At 42.7% G+C, this 18,994-nt stretch overlaps 1 protein-coding gene across 1 annotated transcript in view; it reads left to right on the forward strand.

The window, feature by feature from the left end:
- Wif1 (Wnt inhibitory factor 1) overlaps window positions 1–18,994 on the forward strand; it is a 68,558-nt gene that overhangs the window by 37,188 nt on the left and 12,376 nt on the right. The window contains 5 exon segments of the mRNA XM_076920349.1: window positions 6,388–6,496; window positions 13,498–13,638; window positions 15,223–15,318; window positions 16,194–16,255; window positions 16,257–16,290. Of these exon segments, the coding sequence (XP_076776464.1) occupies window positions 6,388–6,496; window positions 13,498–13,638; window positions 15,223–15,318; window positions 16,194–16,255; window positions 16,257–16,290 (442 nt within the window).

An 18,994-nucleotide genomic window follows, 5' to 3' on the forward strand; every position in this document is an offset into this window, starting at 1 on the left:
CGAAAATACAGGTCAAAGGAGGATGCAGGGAAAGGTAGCATAAGAGAGGGGAAGATGAAGTCCTGCAGCTAGGCTCTAAGAAGACAAGAGAGAACAATAAAAGACAAAATGAACAAGCCGGGCAGTGGTGGCGCATGCCTTTAATCCCAGCACTTGGGAGGCAGAGGCAGGCGGATTTCTGAGTTCGATCTTGACTCCTATTTAAAAAAAAAAAAAAAAAAAAAAGACAATGAACGAAACACAGGGTCTTCGTTATTGAAAGAACAGTACTATTCCCAGACCTGAAGAAAACAGCTGTATCAGATGGTAATGAACCAGCACTGTGGGAGAAAGCACGGACATGAGGCAGGAGGAGAGAACGTTCTTCACTTTGGCAGAAGGACACTCAAACAGTACTTGTTGAGTAGTAGCCATTGGCTCATTCAAATCGCCACGATACAGTATCTGAGGCAAGTGACTTACAACGTAGAAAATATCCCCCATGGATTGGGGCCTCTAGAGAGGGCAGCATATTACAGCAGCAGCAGGCGAGGTTAACTGTTCATGTGCAGATCCAGGAAGCAGACGGAGTGCAGCAGGAGATCAGGACTCTCTTTGAGGGCATGTCCTCCATGATCTAAGGACCTCCCACAAGGCCCCCATCTCTATTAGACTCCCTTACAGCTGCACCACCCCGGTCACTTCAGGGGCCACTCATTCAACCAGAACAATCATCATCACTGAAATGGTATCTTTAAGAGGATATGAGATTGTTAGAAAACATGACGAAAAAGGAAAGAAGGATTAGGTCTTTGTAGTTCAGTTGAGGTGACGTCACTGGGAGTAGGCGTATGGTTGCATCAAGATGACGGGGTGGGGGGTTGGGGGGACGGGAGGGATGGTGACGGCGTTTGTTAGTGGTTTGCTGTGATCAGAGGAGCGAGAACTGATTGGGTCTTGGAGAGAGAACATAGTGCGAGGGGACCTGGAAGTGAGTTCTGGGATTTGAAGCGTGCGTGCGTGTTGTGTGAGCTCTCAGCTAGACTCTGTGATCAGCAGCTGCCTGCCTCACTCAGTTCTGCCAATTGCTAGCTTTCCCTATAAACTCGGGGAATTGTGATCGCTCTCCACTGGCCAACCACCTGGTGGCTAGCTCCGCCAAGCCTCTGTGCCCTCTCTCCTGCTCATCTGAGTCACCATGGGTCGCCACAGATGGCAAACACCAGACAGCCTTAATATTTTAAAACTAGCTAGATAACACAACTGCTGGGCACAGAATCCATGCTCTAAACTCATCAGTTAGCCTGTATCAGGATTCTGCTTGTGGCTGAGGCCACCACCGGGTCTACTTGCCCCGAGGCCTTACATGGTGTCCATGCTCCTCTCCTCAAGGCCTGGCTGAATTCTCCCCCTCTTCCCTTCCTCTTCCTCCTGGGACCCGGAAATCCCACCTTTTCCCTCTTTGTCCAGCAATTAGGGAACTAGATTTTAGAATCAGCTTCTCCCCCTACAGGCGAGGGGTGACGAGAGAAGAATGTGAGATCTGGCAGTCTTCGCTCAAGCAGATGGTGGACTATTTTAAGCATGTACGCATTTATTCATTTTATTGGGATTTTAACCTCATACTGTTTCCTTTCTTGTATATTTAGGTAGATATCTTCCTGCCCTTCACATACAGTACATGGGATATTTTATATCCCACGATACTTCTCATACCCAGTACCCGGCCTATCCGAATGCTCTCGAATGCTATACTCATGGTAGATTGTTAAAGAACAGTAGAGAGGCATAAGACAAGGGATCAGGGTAGAGTCAACACTCAGAACAATTATTTAAAATGTTGAACCTACTACCTACCCTATCTGGAAGAGTTTTAAATATCCTTTAAAACAAAGAGGATGCCTTTAGAGTTTTACTTTTCTCCCATGATCATTTGGGTCAGTATCATGATGGAGTTTAATAGAGGTTTGGGGGCCAGTGTTTTCCGAAAGACTGATTCAGAGGTCTCTGTGATTAGTATGCATATTGGATTAAGCATACTCCCTAAGCCTAGTTCAAAGGTAGAAAAGACACACCAGATTCCTCCCATTGTTAATATTGGTTTCTGCTTCTTTTTCTCTGTCCTCCAAAGAGCCCCGGCCAAAGGCCTTCTGAGTTGTTCAACTTTGCCTCTTAAGATGTCTTCATCTGTTTGGACAGAATGACTACAATTTCAGCCAAGTCCGTTGGAAGCAAGATGAGTGGCTTCCAGCACTCCTCCCTTGATAATATTTGGGTGCCTTTTATATTTCTCCATTTAAAAAAATGTTTTACTGTGTGGCAAAGCAGTCCAGCAAAAATTTTTCAGCAACTTAATTTAGAAGTGAATTGATAGTTCCCCTGAATAGACTCATTCTTTGTTTGAATACAAAACACTCTTTTCATGTATTTCCCAAAACACTGCCCTCCTTACCTCTACCTGAATTTCCACTAATGTCATTTAATAAAACAAAACGGACTTTTTTCCCAATAGCGGTTTCCAATAGACCTCTGCTATTACAGTTCTTACGAGACTCTCCTTTTATCTAAGTAATAAATCTGTAATTTGTGAGACGTGTTCCCAAACTTTAAAGCTAGTTCTCTGTTCGTTTTGGCATAGAGTTTGGACTTTATTTGCCTCCAAATAAGTTTTTCCAATGGAGGGATTGGGGTCTAGGAATATTTATTATATTATAAATAAGGCAAAAATGGAAAGTTCTGTCTTAAAGTAGACTGTGACATAAATCTAACATTCATTTGAGCAACCATTTTATGACTTTTTAACTTACGTCCTTAAGTTAAATAGTTAAATGAAGGGTAGATTTATTCTCTGTGTTGTGGCAATCAGACACACACACACACACACACACACACACACACACATACTACACACTTATTTACATGGTAACAACGGGTAGACTTCTTTACAATGGTAAGTATGTTTTTCAAAGAAGTCAGTGTCAAGACTAGACAAAATGTTGTTTAATTTGTAAGCAACCTTCAAGTTGGAATTTTAAAGATGTAATTAAACAAGTAAATGGGAAATAATCCTTTGAAAATGTACATGTGTATAAAACGAATATAGGATTGGTGAGACAGCTTAGCAGGTAAAGACTCCTGTAGCCTAACTTGGCAACTTGGGTTCAATCCCAAAGACCCACGTGACAAAGGATAGAACCAACTCCCAAAGTTGTCTCCTGGCATCCACATGTGCTCTGTGTCACAAAAAACACTAAATAAATAAAATAAATAAATAAATTTGAATCATAATAAAAACTTTACAAACCCCAAACCAAGTATGAAGGAAGTTTCATATTTCAGAGACATGCGTGAGCACCATTATTGTCCTCAGAAGGAGGGATAAACAGATAAGGTTTGCTCCAACAACAACCTCTGCTGATAAGATCCGAGAAACTGTTGTGACCAGTTTGCGCTTGGAGACTTCTTAGATCCAGAATCACAGTGGCAGTAGGAAAACCCAGAATGTGTACCGACTACCAAAGAAACTAGAATGATATATGAAGTCCACAGTGTAGAAGCTGCTGCCGATAAGGTCAGAGTATTGGCCATTGAGAGAAGCCCATCCAGCTCTGTCTCACCCTGTTCCGTAGTCACGGAACTAAGACTAGTTAAGATAACAAACCCACGAGACCCATGCCGTCCTGGCCTGCGCTATACGATGCTACAGAGAACTGAAGGTTCCTGCAAGTTGCATTTCCGGGATCTAATTGAGTTCCTCCCTGATTCACAGTCTTCCAACGTTACTGGGAAAAAAAAATTGGAAGAAACATTCATAAATGACTTTAAAGCCGATTGTTCCCTCACGCATTCAAGGATCTGAGCCAAGAAATGCTATGTCATCACAGAGGCCCAAAAAACCCAGCTCTAGTGCGCAGATCAGTGACGGTCACTACCCACCTGGAACTGTCAGTGGGGTCCATGCTTGCTTTGAAGCTAATGCATTAAGTTTCATGATACAACAGATCACACACTGAGAATATGGAGAAAGCAGAAAAACTAAGTTTGTTTCAGTGATTTTTCAGTTCTGGTTCAATAATGTCATAATCGCAACGTTCCACTTTTCTTCTTATTAACGAAACCACTTAAGAACCCTAGTTTCTTACCGAAATGATCTCAAAGTTTTACAAATTTAACTTCTAAACATCTCACATACAAGAAGGCAGTTTTAATTCCCAAAGTGGCAAGGCTCAAAGGCGTGTTTCCGGGGTAACAGGGGGTAACGTATTGTGTACGATTTGAAGTTTCCTGCTCTGCCCACGCAGGTTTTTACTATCACTCTTTAATTAATGAAGCCACATTAATAAAGAGTTCCTGTTGACTTTGGACACATGATGTCTAGTACACCAGGATTCGCTGTGCTATCGTTGCTTGCTGTTTTATTACCTTCGGTGGCACAACTAACCAGAATATAATTAATTATAGTCGAGTTGAGCATCAGGTCCTTTCCCCATGCCACCTTAACTGTGTTTTGAAATAAAATGTTTTAGTGATAGACACCATGGAACCAAGTGTGTGTGGGGGGGAGGGGGTTCACTTGATTGAAGCCATTGGAAACACCTGGATCTCTGAAAGCTGGTGTCTTTCTCATCGAGCTTTCTGCAGGGACAGAGATACTATTCATTCTTCCCCTCAAAGGAATTCATTGTAAATTGAATTACCTTTCCTGACAGCGTTGCTTTCGTGGGTTTCCTTCAGATCTTTACCTTCCTTTTCCATAGGGGAAACGCTCATCTGTCTCGTGAGCTGACCCTCCCCCTTCAGCAGACAAACTTAATAAATGAATTCACCCAATTCTGTCACTTTCTAAGTGGACTTCTGGAACATTTGACTAATGAAGGCGCTGTGTTGGCTTCATGAACCCAGGGAGTGTTTCTTAGCTCACCGTCCATGTAGACGGAATCGCTATGGCAGCTGCGACTCTACTGCTATCTTCCATGAAGTCTTTGGGGACTGTGGTGTGACGTGATTTAAAGCAGAAAGTGGTTCAAATGGCTTCTGTACATTCTTCATATTTTCCGTGTTATAAAATAAGAATTATGCTGAATGTAAGTAAAATCACATCTCTTAAAAAACCAAACAAGCCTCACTCAGTACACATGCATGTTCTGTGCCTCATTTCTATGACTAACCACCCCAGATGTCTGCTCTATCTCTACAGACAGTGGCAGAACCTCTCGCCTACCTGTGTCACAGATTGACATGTGAGCTCTTTACTGGCTGCCCGCTACTCCTAAGCAAGAGCAGACTGTTCTTAGCATAAACCATGTTTTTAAGATTGTGTGTGTGTGTGTGTGTGTGTGTGTGTGTGTGTGTGTGTGTTGCCCTGGGGCTGGAGTTAGAACTGGAGTTGTGAACCTGGGAACTGAACTCTGGTCCCCTGGAAAAGCAGCGGATGCTCTAACCACTATCCATCCAGCCCCCATGAGCATCACAGCTCCCTGGCTAGTTACCCATAACTATTCTATATATTGGTGGTCACCTGAGTCGCAAGACTTTTTTGTGACTACGACATAGTGGGAAACTAGAAATGTTCACATTGTAAAGTTTTATGGCTTCTTGTCATTCCAATGTTCCTGTTTTGTGTTGTTTTAAGCTTTTGGGCTTCATTCTTTATTATATTGAGACCTTAAGTGTAAACCTTTCAAACTTAATGGCAGCATCCTTAAATTTGGGGCTTTAAGCATCTTCTTTGCCATTAGGTTTCTGTTTCACTAATCATTATTTATTTATTTGTTTGTTTATTTGTTTGTTTGTTTGTTTGTTTTTGAGACAGGGTTTCTCTGTGTAGTCCTGGCTGTCCTGGAACTCTCTCTGTAGACCAGGCTGGCCTTGAACTCAGAACTCTGCCTGCCTCTGCCTCCCAAGTGCTGGGATTAAAGGCATGCGCCACCACTGCCTGGCTAATCATTATTTATTACAGCTCTACAAATTCTAACTAAAAGAGTTCTCTCAGATTAAAAAAAATAATAATGATGACTCAAGTTGCTGAGATGGATTCTCTCACGGCTGGTTGCTAACTGTTTTGATATGTCTTATCTCTCTGTTTTTCTCCAAATACTTTCAACAGACTGCAACTAATAATATTGTTGAAGTTAAATGACATTTTGAGCAAGCTCTAAATAAATGTGTTGAGTACTCTAGGGATTTTCTTCCCTCCAAGCATGATCCAATTCCATTGGTATAAACCAGGGAACGTGAATTACGCCTATATGATATCTTAGACTTTATCGTCTTAGATATGACGTCTGGGACTTCAGAGTTCCCGGAGAGAAAAAGATCACACCCCCATCATGTCGATGGTCCATCAAGAAATGCCTTCTCAACTGCTGTGGTTTTCCTGGTGCTGACCGGTGACACCTTTTGTTGTAGGCAGACTACTTCTATGAGTTCCTGTCTCTGCGGTCCCTGGATAAAGGCATCATGGCAGATCCCACTGTCAATGTCCCTCTGCTGGGAACAGTGCCTCACAAGGCATCAGGTGGGTGGCCTTTGCTTTGGAGAAAGGTTTGCTCGTAAGATTTCATGGGGGTGAAGGATCCATTTGTCATCCATTAGAGGGATTATGGGATGCTCTTCTGAGGAGAGCTGTTTAATTGAGGGCAGCAGCTTAGTCATCATCCTTCAGGCGAAAGGATCAGTATAAGGATAAAGAAATGATGGGCTTACACTTTCCTCATATCCTGATATAGCCCAGGCCACACCCAATTCATTAATGACTCTAGATTCTTTTTTTAACAAAGGAAGAAAGATAAAGGAACATAAACATGCCTGATTAGATGGATCTCTTCGGCTGGCGAGTATGGATCAGCACAGTACACACAAACACAACAAAGGTTCAAAGTGATTGGGAGCTAATGGTAACCAAGACAAAGCTCCCCAATGTCAGCATAGTGTCAGAAACCCCTTCAGGGACAGACGGACACCAACTCAAGCGTCCAGGTCCATTCATCCTGCTTGACTGAGAAACCCATGTATGTGATTCGGTCCCAGCTTTTCATGTTGTGTGATACCCACGCAAGTGTTATCGGACTTGATCATGGTGAGATCAGAACTGTAGCCCCCATTTTATAAGCTTAAAAAGAAAATGAAGGCCCACACAGCGCAACCAATATGTACAAAGTCAAATGTTAATTAATAGCTAGCAGAGTCAAGGCCAGAGCCCAGGATTTCTGGTCTTTAGGAAACAGAAAGTTCCCCTGTGTTTTGTCTGGTCCAGCTTCAAGGACCTGTGTTGTTAGATTTGACACTTCATGATCGGCACCATTTACGGGCCTTTCTGGCAGTTCTTGCCCCTATAAGGATGGAATTATTATAATATACCATGCTACCGATATGCTATCATTTGTTTCTCTGTTCCCTCATTTTTTTTTGTTAATGAGATTTTGTTTTTAAGAGTTTTCATGCTATAAATATGATAAATATTCTTATAAATAAATAAATAATATTCTTTGAAACTACTAGATGCTCACTGCTAGAGGGGAAGGGGTCCCATTTGTCTTATTTACTGTAGCTCCTTTCTGATGCAAGGCTCAACAAACAGCCAGCACACAGAAGGTCATTGCTGGACTAATATGTAAACTAAATTCTTGTTGCTTACTTCTTTATTGTAATAGATAGTTGGAAGTCATATTTTTTGTGGTAAATACCATGATGTGAATGAACTATTAATTTTTTAAAAACTTATTAAAATGCCAATAGTAAGCAGGGCAGTGGTGGTGCACACCTTTAATCCCAGCACTTGGGAAGCAGAGGCAGGCGGACTTTTGAGTTTGAGGCCAGCCTGGTCTACAGAGTGAGTTCCAGGACAGCCAGGGCTTCACAGAGAAACCTTGTCTTGAAAAACAAAAAACAAAACAAACAAACAAACAAACAAACAAACAAAAAAAGCCAGTGTGTCTGATTCACCATAATCTCATCAGGGTAGGTTATTAATTACATAAACTACTTTGCTAATTCAAAAGGTCAAAATTGGCTTTTTCTCATTATTCTTTAATTTGGCTTTTATATTTTCCTACCGAGATAGAGCATCTTTCCCTGATTTTACTAGACTATGTGAAATCTCAGTGCAGCCTACTTAATTTTTTATATTGAGATAGCAGTGATTTGATTAGTTTTTATTTGTAAAGTATAAACTAGGTTTCCTTATCTTTTACCACTTTATTTATTTATTTATTTATTTATTTATTTATTTATTAGTGGGAGAATTCTTATTGCCAAATGTATCTTTTCCCTTCGAAATTTTCCCCATTCCTTTTATGTTTCAAGATTAAGTCCCGTTTCAGAAAGCTGCCAAGTGATCATTTAAATGCACTTCTGGTATCCATGAAAATTTGTTGTGGCAGTCGAATGAAGGAAGAGCTGGAGCCTGGGTTGTTCTTCTTGGCCATCGGCTTTCCTGATGGAAGAGGTCCCTCTGCTCTACCCATACGTTTCCATGCATAGTGTTTATAGAATTTTTTTTTTTTTTTTTTGAAATAAGTAATGGTGATCCCTACTTCTACTGCCATTCTTCTGGGCATGTTAAGTAATTCATCAAGTGTCAAGTGAGAATCCCTTCAGGAGCTAACTTGAATCTGTAGAGTGATTAAGAAATGAGGCCCCTTTACAGAGACGGGGTTGCTACTGTCCGCCCTTTCCAAAGGATCTGCGGCGTGGCACACTACTGTGGGACTTGAAGATAGCCTTCCTTGATCCTGGGCGTGGAAGATCTTAGTTCTTTGCAGTCATCTTCCCAGTGCTATTGTGAGCAGCAGTCTCCCACGAAGGAGTGAGACCCAGGGCATTCACTGTCCAATTGCATAGGAGAAAGAGAGAGGGTTTGTATTCTAGAGATTCCAGTGCCTGAGACTGGCCATCTTAAGGACATGAACATCCTACTTCAAACACACAGATATTTCGATTCCACTAAGATGGCATCCTCAGGGATTCAGTACCTCACGGAGGCAGCAAGCACCAAAACTCTGAAAGTTCTTAGGATCCGGTCACTACATAGGCTCCTGCCAAGGGATGTGATGATGCTTCTTTTTAGCTAAAGATGATTCTGTATAAATTTTTTCTTGATCAGTTTCCCTCTTTTTTTTTTTTTTCAAGAAGAAGCTAAGAATGAACATTTAGCATGTTTCTCAGTATCCAATTTCTATTTTAATTTTTCTCTTTCCTTTTTTCTGATTAGTAAAACTCAGGTGGAAGCTCATGAGAACTCATTAAAATTCATCAGCTTACTTCATTACATGGCTACTTTGGCTGAGCCTCCAATAAAACTCAAATGGCTTCTAACTCTGTGCTTGCATCTGACATCTGCCTAACTTTAACCATTTTGGGGTGTCTAGTAAAAAGATTCTTACTAAAATTCTACTTTTTGGAGCTAGTGATACATCAAATATTGAGTATATGTTGACAGAATGCCTTAACCAGAAATGTTTAAATTCAACACCACTTTCTCATACTATGAAATCTAGAAAAAAATAACACTTAGATGCTGGAGAGATGTCCCCTCCGAGAAAGTGCTTGCCACACAGATCTCCGGCAAAAAGCTGAGCTTGGCAGTGCCGAGTGTCATCCCAGCGCTGGAGAGCCTGGAACAACAGGATCTCTGGGACTCACTGGCTGGGCAAGCTAGCCAGTTGGCAAGCTCCATGTTCAGTGAGAGACCTTGTCTCAAAAAATACGAAGGAGGGCTACCAGGAAAATATCTGATATCAACCCCTGGTCTACACACACACACACACACACACACACACACACACACACACACGTAAAAATAATAAAATTAAATTGATAGAGAAAAACAGAAGCCACTTGGGATAGAGAGAGATCTGAAAGGGATAAGGATTTCTTTTTCAGGACAAAGTGATGTCCCCACATAGACGCACTACACTCAGCCTGCTTTTTACCTTTCACCTTGGCGTGTGCACGTGTTTTTTTTTTTTTTTCTTTCCTCCTTTTCATTTAGAAGCAGATGTAGGGTTTGTTTGCAAAGCCGCAGGTGCGAGGAGTTTATGGGGATCTCAGATCATTGTGGGGCAGCAATTCGTTAGACTCATTAACTTGGTCACTACACAGTAGGAGAAGAGAAAGGGACCTTGAATTATTAAAAAGTAACCAAATCAATGTGCTTTGCTCTCAAACATCCAGGTAGCTTTCATTATGGCACTGGGCTGTTTTATACCCCAATCTGCTAAGCTGTTCTTTTATAAACCACAGGAGCCTTTGTGCCTGGACATCTCTTGATCTTTAACAGTTATGAAGTGCTTGCCTTCTGGCATTTGAAGAGAACAAAAACAGGAAACACAAACCGTGGAGTGGTTCAGTAAAATTACTGAGTTATATGCATATTTTTTCCCATAAAGCCAAGGCCTTGCCTCTTTGAACACTCTGTCATTGCATGAACAGCAGTGTGTCTTAGTGTGTACTACTGCTGTACTCCAGTGTACTCCAGTGTGTAGAGGTTTTCAAGTGTGTGCTAATGCTGGGGGAGTGGGGGGAGACACCTTCTTGATTTCTCTGGGCCAGAATAAATGGCTAGTGTTTGCTGAGAGACTGATAGCTCCAGCAGCTTGGAGCACTGAGTACTTAGGTTGATAAGTCTTGTATCCATGTGTCTGTGCGCATGCATGCTTCTGGGGGGGGGGGGGGAGAGGGGTGTGTGTGTGTGCTAGAGCACATGTATGTATATGAGTATGTAATCCAGAGAACAACCTCGGGTGTCACCCACAGGAACACTGTCCACCTAATCTGAGAGAGGCATTGCTCTAGAGTTCAAATTATGCTCTCTCAGCCAGCCAATAAGCTTCCAGGGATCCTCTTGGCCCTGCTTTCCCCATGTCAGGATTACAAGAATGTGCCACCATACCCAACATTTAAAAAAAAAATAATATTGTTGTTAGTTCTTTGAGAATTTCATGGCACTTGTTTGCATATTTGCACCAAATCCCGAAGCTCCTTCTCAGGGCACTCCTGCCTATCCACCTGCCCAACTTCCTGTTCTCTCCCACCCTTATATACACATACACACACACACAGACACACAGACACACATACATACACACACAGACAGACACAGACACACAGATACAGATAAACAGACACATACACACACACAGATACACAGACACAAACACACAGACACAAAGACACATACAGACACACACGCAGACACACTCAGACACAGACACACATACACAGACACACACACACACAGACACACACACACACACACGCACACCCACATGCACATGCACATATATGTACAGGCCCTTGTGAGCCTGGCTCCCCTCCCCCTGCCCCTGTGCTGGGAATTTTGTCTGGCTTGAGCAGACGCACTGTCACAGTCTGTGAACTCATGTGTACGACTGCCCTGCGGTGTCCAGAAAACAGCTTCCATGTAGTCATCCACCATTCTGCTCTTACAGTCTCTCTGCCCTTTCTTCCCAGAAGATCCCCGAGATGTGGGTCAAGGGACATCCCACTCAGTGCTGAGCTCTCTGGTCCACTACCCTCTGTGGCAGACTACAGAAAGCACTGGTGCACACCCAGCATTTCTACTGAGTTCTGAGGACCAGGCTCAAGTCTTCACACTCACGAGGTTGTGCTATCTCCCAAGCCCTTGTCTAATCGGGGAACAGTTCATAATTCCATGACATTGAGATCGAGTTCCTGCTGCCTCTCATCTTCCTTCCTATTAAGGAAGGGGGTCAATGACAGGATGCTCTGGGGTAAGAATCACGCCCACGTGCTTGTGGAAGAGGTATTCGCTTAGAATAGTTTTCATTTACTTCTCCATAAGTCAGTTTATGTGCAGTCAACTGTGTCTCGATGAATACTTGACTGCCACGTGAGTTATTCTTAGTTTTCCTACACTGGCCTCTTTCAGCCTGCTTTATATTGCACAGAGCAGCCTGCACAGGATTGCACAGCGTCCCATCTTGTTTTATTCAGCTCTTGGTAAAAGTAGACCTCCACGCATAGACTTATCATTGCTGAAGGACGTGGCTTCTGTTTCTACTATCTCTTGGCAATGCCAGGGCCTGCAAAGGAAGTTTTGTTTTGTAAACACATAAGGAAGATTGTGTGGCCAGGTTGTGTGCTGTTGAGAGCAATTCCCAGCTCTCTTCTTCTTCTAACCCTACGAGGAAGGTATAGTCATAGTCCAGATGGAAAAGGTTTGCCTTGGTTTAATGAGATGAGTCCATGCTTGGTAGCTATACCCAGCATGCAAAGCTGTACGTACACTTACTGACAGTATTTGCATTTGCTTGTTTCTTCATTATTATTTATTTACTTAAGGCAGAACTGAAGTTTAGTTGTCAGCTAGATCAGTCTTCCTCAGCCTGATAATCCACTATATTCCGGAAAGTTCTAGAATCAGTCTCTCATCCAGTAGTCAATATCTGATTACCCCGTTTCACCTTGTGACTTGTGACTATCACGAAGTCGGTGGCCTCCTCATCCTCGTTGAGCAGAAACATTGTGGGGTTGCTACATCCTACCTTCTGGCTTTGTTGTCGACATCTGGACACGGCAAGTACCTAACAGATGTGCAAGTGGCTCCAGGTCAAGAAGCTAACTCATTGCCAGGCGGTGGTGGCACACGCCTTTAATCCCAGCACTTGGGAGGCAGAGGCAGGCGGATTTCTGAGTTCGAGGCCAGCCTGGTCTACAGAGTGAGTTCCAGGACAGCCAGGGCTACACAGAGAAACAATATCTCGAAAAAACCAAAAAAAAAAAAAAAAAAAAAAAAAAAAAAGAAGCTAACTCATGCTCAGGAGGCGTGGCCTATCTGCTGCATTAGCTAAGCCCACCAAGTACTCCATTATATGAATGTGTACCACGAGGAAAACAGTGACCTGGTTGACCCAGTCTCTACTGGAGTCCAGGCTGAATTGCAGAATGTCTTCAGAGAATTCATTTTTGATACTTTCAAGAATAATAAATAAACACGTGGGCTATTGTTCCAAGGGCCCATTTAATGGAAATTATATTACATTCTATATTATGCCTATTTCTGGCTCTTTGGGGGATGGTAATTATTCCCATAAATGTCTCATTCTGATTAATAAATGCATGCTTCCTTTTGCATCTTTAATTTCCAGACTCAGAAAAAAAAATTTTTTTTTAAATTTTTTGAGGCAGGATTTTTCTGTGGAGACCAGGCTGACCTTGAACGCACACAGATCTGCCTACCTCTACCTCTCAAGGGCTAGGATTTTTAAAATGCCCTGCTTAAAAAAAAACAAACAAAAAACCAAACAAATAAACAAAACCTTTTTAAGGTATGAAAACTGGTGCACCCCCACATACTGCATAAGTTCCACAGAGAATGCCCAGGTAATCCAGATACCATGTCAGCTCCTATGGAGATGCACGGAAAATCACAGAAATGGGAACCTTTTCCCTCCTCTTGCTCTCTCTTCCTGTGATTGCTGCAAAACCGGAACCAATGGGTTGAACTGACTTCACCAGGCTCTCTTTCTCTTTTAGTTGTTCAAGTTGGTTTCCCGTGTCTCGGCAAACAGGATGGGGTGGCAGCATTTGAGGTGAACGTGATTGTCATGAATTCTGAAGGCAACACCATCCTTCGGACCCCTCAAAATGCTATCTTCTTTAAAACATGTCAACAAGGTGAGCGCTGACAGCCGCTCAAGAGAAGTCTTTGGAGGCAGAGAGAAAGGGGCTTGTTTTTGTTTCCTTTTTTTGTGTGTATATACTTTGTAGGGGAGGGGTTGTGTCTCAGGGTTTTACTGCTGTGAACAGACATTGTGACCAAGGCAACTCTTACAAGGACAACATTTAATTGGGGCTGCCTTACAGGTTCAGAGGTTCAGTCCATTATCATCAAGGTGGGAGCATGACAGTGTCCGGGCAGCCATGGTGCAGGAGGGGCCGAAAGTTCTACATTTTGCTGGGAAGCAGCTAAGACTGACTTCCAGGCAGCCCAGTGACACACCCACTCCAACAAGGCCACACCCACTCCAACAAGGCCACACCCACTCTAACAAGGCCACACCTACTCCAACAAAGTCACACCTCCTAATATTGCCACTCCCTGTGCTAAGCATAGACAAACCATCACAGGGACTAAACACTGAGTCCATTAACAAGTACTAAGATTTTCTCCAGCTTTGACGCCACACAGGAACCTCAGTGTGCTATAAAGCATGGGCTCTTCTTTCCCCTTTTCTAGCACAACACTAGGACTCCCCCGGTGTATCTCACCCACAGGCACAGACTTCCCAGTTTCTTGTTCCGGTTCCTCATCGACGGTGTCAGCCACCACCAGCGTCCCTCACCTGTTGAAAGGCCCACTAGTCACGCCCCTGCCAAATGCTTGGCACAGTTCACAGCCACAGAAGATAGAAGGCCAAGATCACACAGGGTCCTGCCAGCCCTCCACACTTCATTGCTCTACCCTGGTGTCCACCAATCACAAGGGCATAGATCCTTTTTCCTTCCAGCATTACGTTTAGGCTATGGAGCCAGTCAATGCTCTAAACGTATACCAAAAACCCAAAAGCCATTTGTCTCTGGCCATGAATATTGAAAGCAACACGCCTCACTCCTCTGGTGTGAATTTAAAGAGTTAATACATGTCTTAGTTAGGGTTCCCATTGCTGAGATGAAATACCATGACCAAAAAAGCAAGTCGGGGAGGAAAGAGTTTATTTAGGTTTCACTTCCACAGCACTGTTCATCATTGAAAGAAGTCAGGACAGGAATTCAAATGGGCAGGAACCTGGAGGCAGGAGCTGATGCTGAGGCCACGAAGGGATGCTGCTTACTGGTTTGCTCCTCGTGGCTTGCTCAACCTGCTTTCTTTCAGAACCCAGGACCATCAGCCCAGGGATGGCCCCACCCACAATGGGCTGGGCTCTTCCCCACTGGCTTTACAGCTGGATCTCATGGAGGCATTTCCTCAACCGAGGCTCCTTCCTCTCTGATGACTGTAGCTGTGTCAAGTTCAGCACACTATACTTTGGGAGGCAGGCAGAAGGAAGGCGGAGTAAAAGTTGCTTTACTCTCCTCGTGTACGACCCCTGCTGTTGGAAATAAGATTGCAGGAAGGTTGAGCCAGACCAAGCGGTATGGGGAAGGTTAAGGATTGTGGGTATTCAACAAGTTACATTTGGTGCAGTAAAACATAAATGACCACCAAGTCTTAGCCTGGCCTATAGGGCATGCTTTACGCCTTGTTTCTCTCTGGTGCAGCCGAGTGCCCCGGAGGGTGTCGGAATGGAGGCTTTTGTAACGAAAGGCGGGTGTGCGAGTGTCCGGATGGATTCTACGGCCCTCACTGTGAGAAAGGTAAGGAAGGGAGGCCACAGACGCCCCCACGTGACTCCTTATTATATATAGCACATCCCTTGAAATTATTATTTGGTAACGTTTAATGTGGCTTAAGTAGCCACCGAAGACATGTTAGAAAGTTGTTCTACAGGTCTGTTTCTGTTAATGAGATGTATGGCCAGAACTTTGGCCAGAGAGCTTTGAGCTCGGGCCTCTGCCTCCAGCTGACCTATATTTATTTACAGTGTACTCTGTGATACTCTTATAAAAGTTTTGAGGAGATGACCTCACAACTGATTTGAAATCCTTCCAATTAAAAACTGCTCGATTCCCAATTAAGTTCATTCCTGAGTACAGGTTATACCTTAGCAGAAGCGGAAAGAAGGGCTCAAAAGAGTTTGAGAGTAGTACATTTATCTCAGAGGTTACTGTTTCTGAGAACATTTTATGGAAAGAGATAATAGAGAAAGCATTCATCATGAGACCTTTACATACCAAGAACTTATTTGACCAGAGTAAGAGAAAAATATATTTAACTTTAAGAAATATGAATATTTTCTTATTTGCATGTGTCTTAGAGTTTGAAGATCAAGGAATAGGGCATAAAATATTTACAGTTAAAAAAAATCACATCATAGTCAAGTTGATTCTGGGAAAGATTTAGTCAAGCAGTCAAAGTAAGAACAAATTAAAAATTCTCATCTAAGAAATTGGCGGAGAAGTTGAAAAACAGCCAGGTTAATGTCACAAAACAATTTTAATATAGAAGAACTGTATATATAGAGAGTAAACATTTTAGAGTCTTCCACAAAGTTGTGGAATTTTGGACATTACAAAATGATCCTGCGCCAGAATTCTACTTGGCCTTAATCAGAGTCCTTTCTCCTCATAAGCCCTCTGCATACCTCGATGTATGAACGGTGGCCTGTGTGTCACTCCTGGCTTCTGCATCTGCCCCCCCTGGATTCTACGGTGTCAACTGTGACAAAGGTAATGGGATTTTTGTTGTTGTTAATTTTTTAAAAATTTGTGTGTGTGTGTGTGTGTGTTTGCACACAAGCATATAGAGGCCATAAGAAGCCATAAGATCCCCTGGATCTGGACTTACTGACGGTTGTGGGTCTCCATATTGTTGGTTGGATCGAACCGGATCCTCTAGAAGAACACCCAGTCTTCTTAACCACTGAACAATATCTTCGACCCCCCAAATAAGCATTAATAATGTCATTACTTTGTAAACACAGTATGTCCCGTGGGGTGAAGGCGATTGCTGTAATAGCCAGAACCCCGATTTGGGTGTTGCTTGACTCTGCAGAGCTTTAATTTCTTCCCAGAATGCTCCAGTGCAGGGATACAGGCCAGTGACCTGGACAACATCCATCTGTAGTTCTCAGACAGTGTAGGAAGACAAGGGAAGAAATATGGGGACAAAGAGAAGCCTCTCATCAGCTGTGAAGCAAAAATCCCAGCACAGTTACTATTTGCTGTGAAGGTTGCTGACATAAAGATACAATTCCTTTCCTAGACACTTTATGTTAAAGTAGCAGTGACTCAAAGTCTCAGTGCCTATGACCTTTTATAGGGCCTCATTCAATACTCTATTTACAAGAAGTTGGGTGCCTCCTAAACATGGCAATGGTATGTCAGACTTTACATACAAGGAGTGGATTCCAACTTGGCCCTGAAAAACTACCTGTCCACTTAACCAGCCCACAACTTTTCAGTGGGAAAACATTTTTAAGTGTTCTGTAAAGTATATGGATTTAATGAAGGTGTCCTGATATCCATAGAGCTGCTTGCTGCAGACTACTGATTTATTAATAAAGTCTGCTTGCAAACAGACTGACAAACGCTGCTTTTCAGAAGCATCTCCTGTGCTCACTCATTCAGCACAGAGCAATACTGCAGTCCATGTGTTTGTTTAGCTTTTGTCGATGTGTGCACTGTTTTGTTTTTTTTTTTTTAAGGGGGGGGGAGTTAAAGCAAAGATTTTTTTGGCATGATTTAGAGGAGTCACTTGAGGTTGTCCACTGTCTTAGTGACACTTTCAGACACATGTTTGGTTGGATTCTCCATAACCTCTGCGATGTGGGATGCATTGGGCCCTCCCACTCTCAAAGAAGCACACTGGGGTTTATATTGCTTAAATCACATGAGCCATTCCCTCTCCATTCCCAAATCCATCCCCTCTGCTGAACCTCACTGCCTGTCACTTTGCCTGATTTTGATCAGGTCCCACCTCCTCCTAAGTGACCCGAGACTTGATCAGACAACATCTATATGTATATGTATATATATATTACACACACACACACATATATATATATATACATAGACATGCACACATATATACATACACACATGTATACATATACACACATATACATATACACATATATATCCACATATAATATATACATATGTATGTATTATATACACACATATACACACAGACATATATGTATATATAATGCTATAGTGTCACAAATACTTCAGAGTCATGAAAGGAAAAAATATACATTTGCATTTCAGTACATTTCAAATTTCATAATATTTTGTCTTTCAGATGAAAGATTTTACTACATGTCATACCCTACTAATTTTTTTTTTTTAAACTCATTTGGAAAATCTGTTGAAATCTACTTGGTCTCACTAAAGACCTGGTAGAATAAAACATATTAACTTTACTGGCTCAACAGAGGATTCTTCTATTATCCACAATAAGGAACTGCTGAAATGTGGTTTAATTGGCATGGAAGTAGACTTTAGCACTGTATTTTGGAACAAACATTGAAGAATCATGTCCATTGGCCTTGGGGGCATCTGCCTTAAACTTTAGGAAATAACTAGTTAGGTGCCGGCCAACCTACCGTCAGCCAAAGTGAAAGTTAGTGTCTCTGGCTCTTGGTAAACAAAATGTGTATTAGTCCACATTCTGTTGGGATAATAAAACACCAGAGACTGGGGGTTTTACAGAGAAATGAGGCCAATTAAGCTCACAGTTCTGGAGTTCCAATAACATGCTACCATCTGTTTGGCTCCGGTGGTGTCTCAGGCTACATCACAACGTGGTAGCTGGCTTCAAGTGGGCGTCTTTGCAAGGAGAGATTACAGGGCAGGGCAAATCCAGAGAGCTTCAAGGGCTGGACAGCCCTATAAGAACTACTGAGGTCAACAGTCCCTGTGACCTAACCACATTCCATTAAATCCCACTTCTGAGTGATTCCAACTCTTCTCCACACTATACTGTGGTGATCAAGTTTGAAGCTCACGAAACCATAGGACAGACATGTTGGAAACCTTGCTCAGGATGATAGAAGTAGGTTTAAAAATACTAAGAATAAGAAGAGTTTATTTGAGTGGTGTCCTAGTTGGGATTACTATTGCTGGGATAAAACACAATGACCAAAAGCAAACTGGGGAGGAAAGAACTTTTTTTTTGGCTTATACTTCCACATTGCTGTTCGGCACTGGAGGAAGTCAGGACAGGAAAGAAAGCTGGAGGCAGAGCTGATGCAGAGGCCATGGAGGGATGCTGCTTACTGCTTGCTCCTCATGGCTTGCTCAGCCTGCTTTCTTATGGAATCTAGGGATGACACCACCCACAAGGGCCTGGGTCCTCCCTCACCGATCACTAATTGTGAAAACGCCCGACAGCTAGATCTTACAGAGACAGTTTCTCAAGTGAGGTTCC

This window comes from Arvicanthis niloticus, chromosome 22 (genome assembly GCF_011762505.2).
Source record: "Arvicanthis niloticus isolate mArvNil1 chromosome 22, mArvNil1.pat.X, whole genome shotgun sequence".
Lineage (NCBI taxonomy): Eukaryota > Metazoa > Chordata > Mammalia > Rodentia > Muridae > Arvicanthis > Arvicanthis niloticus.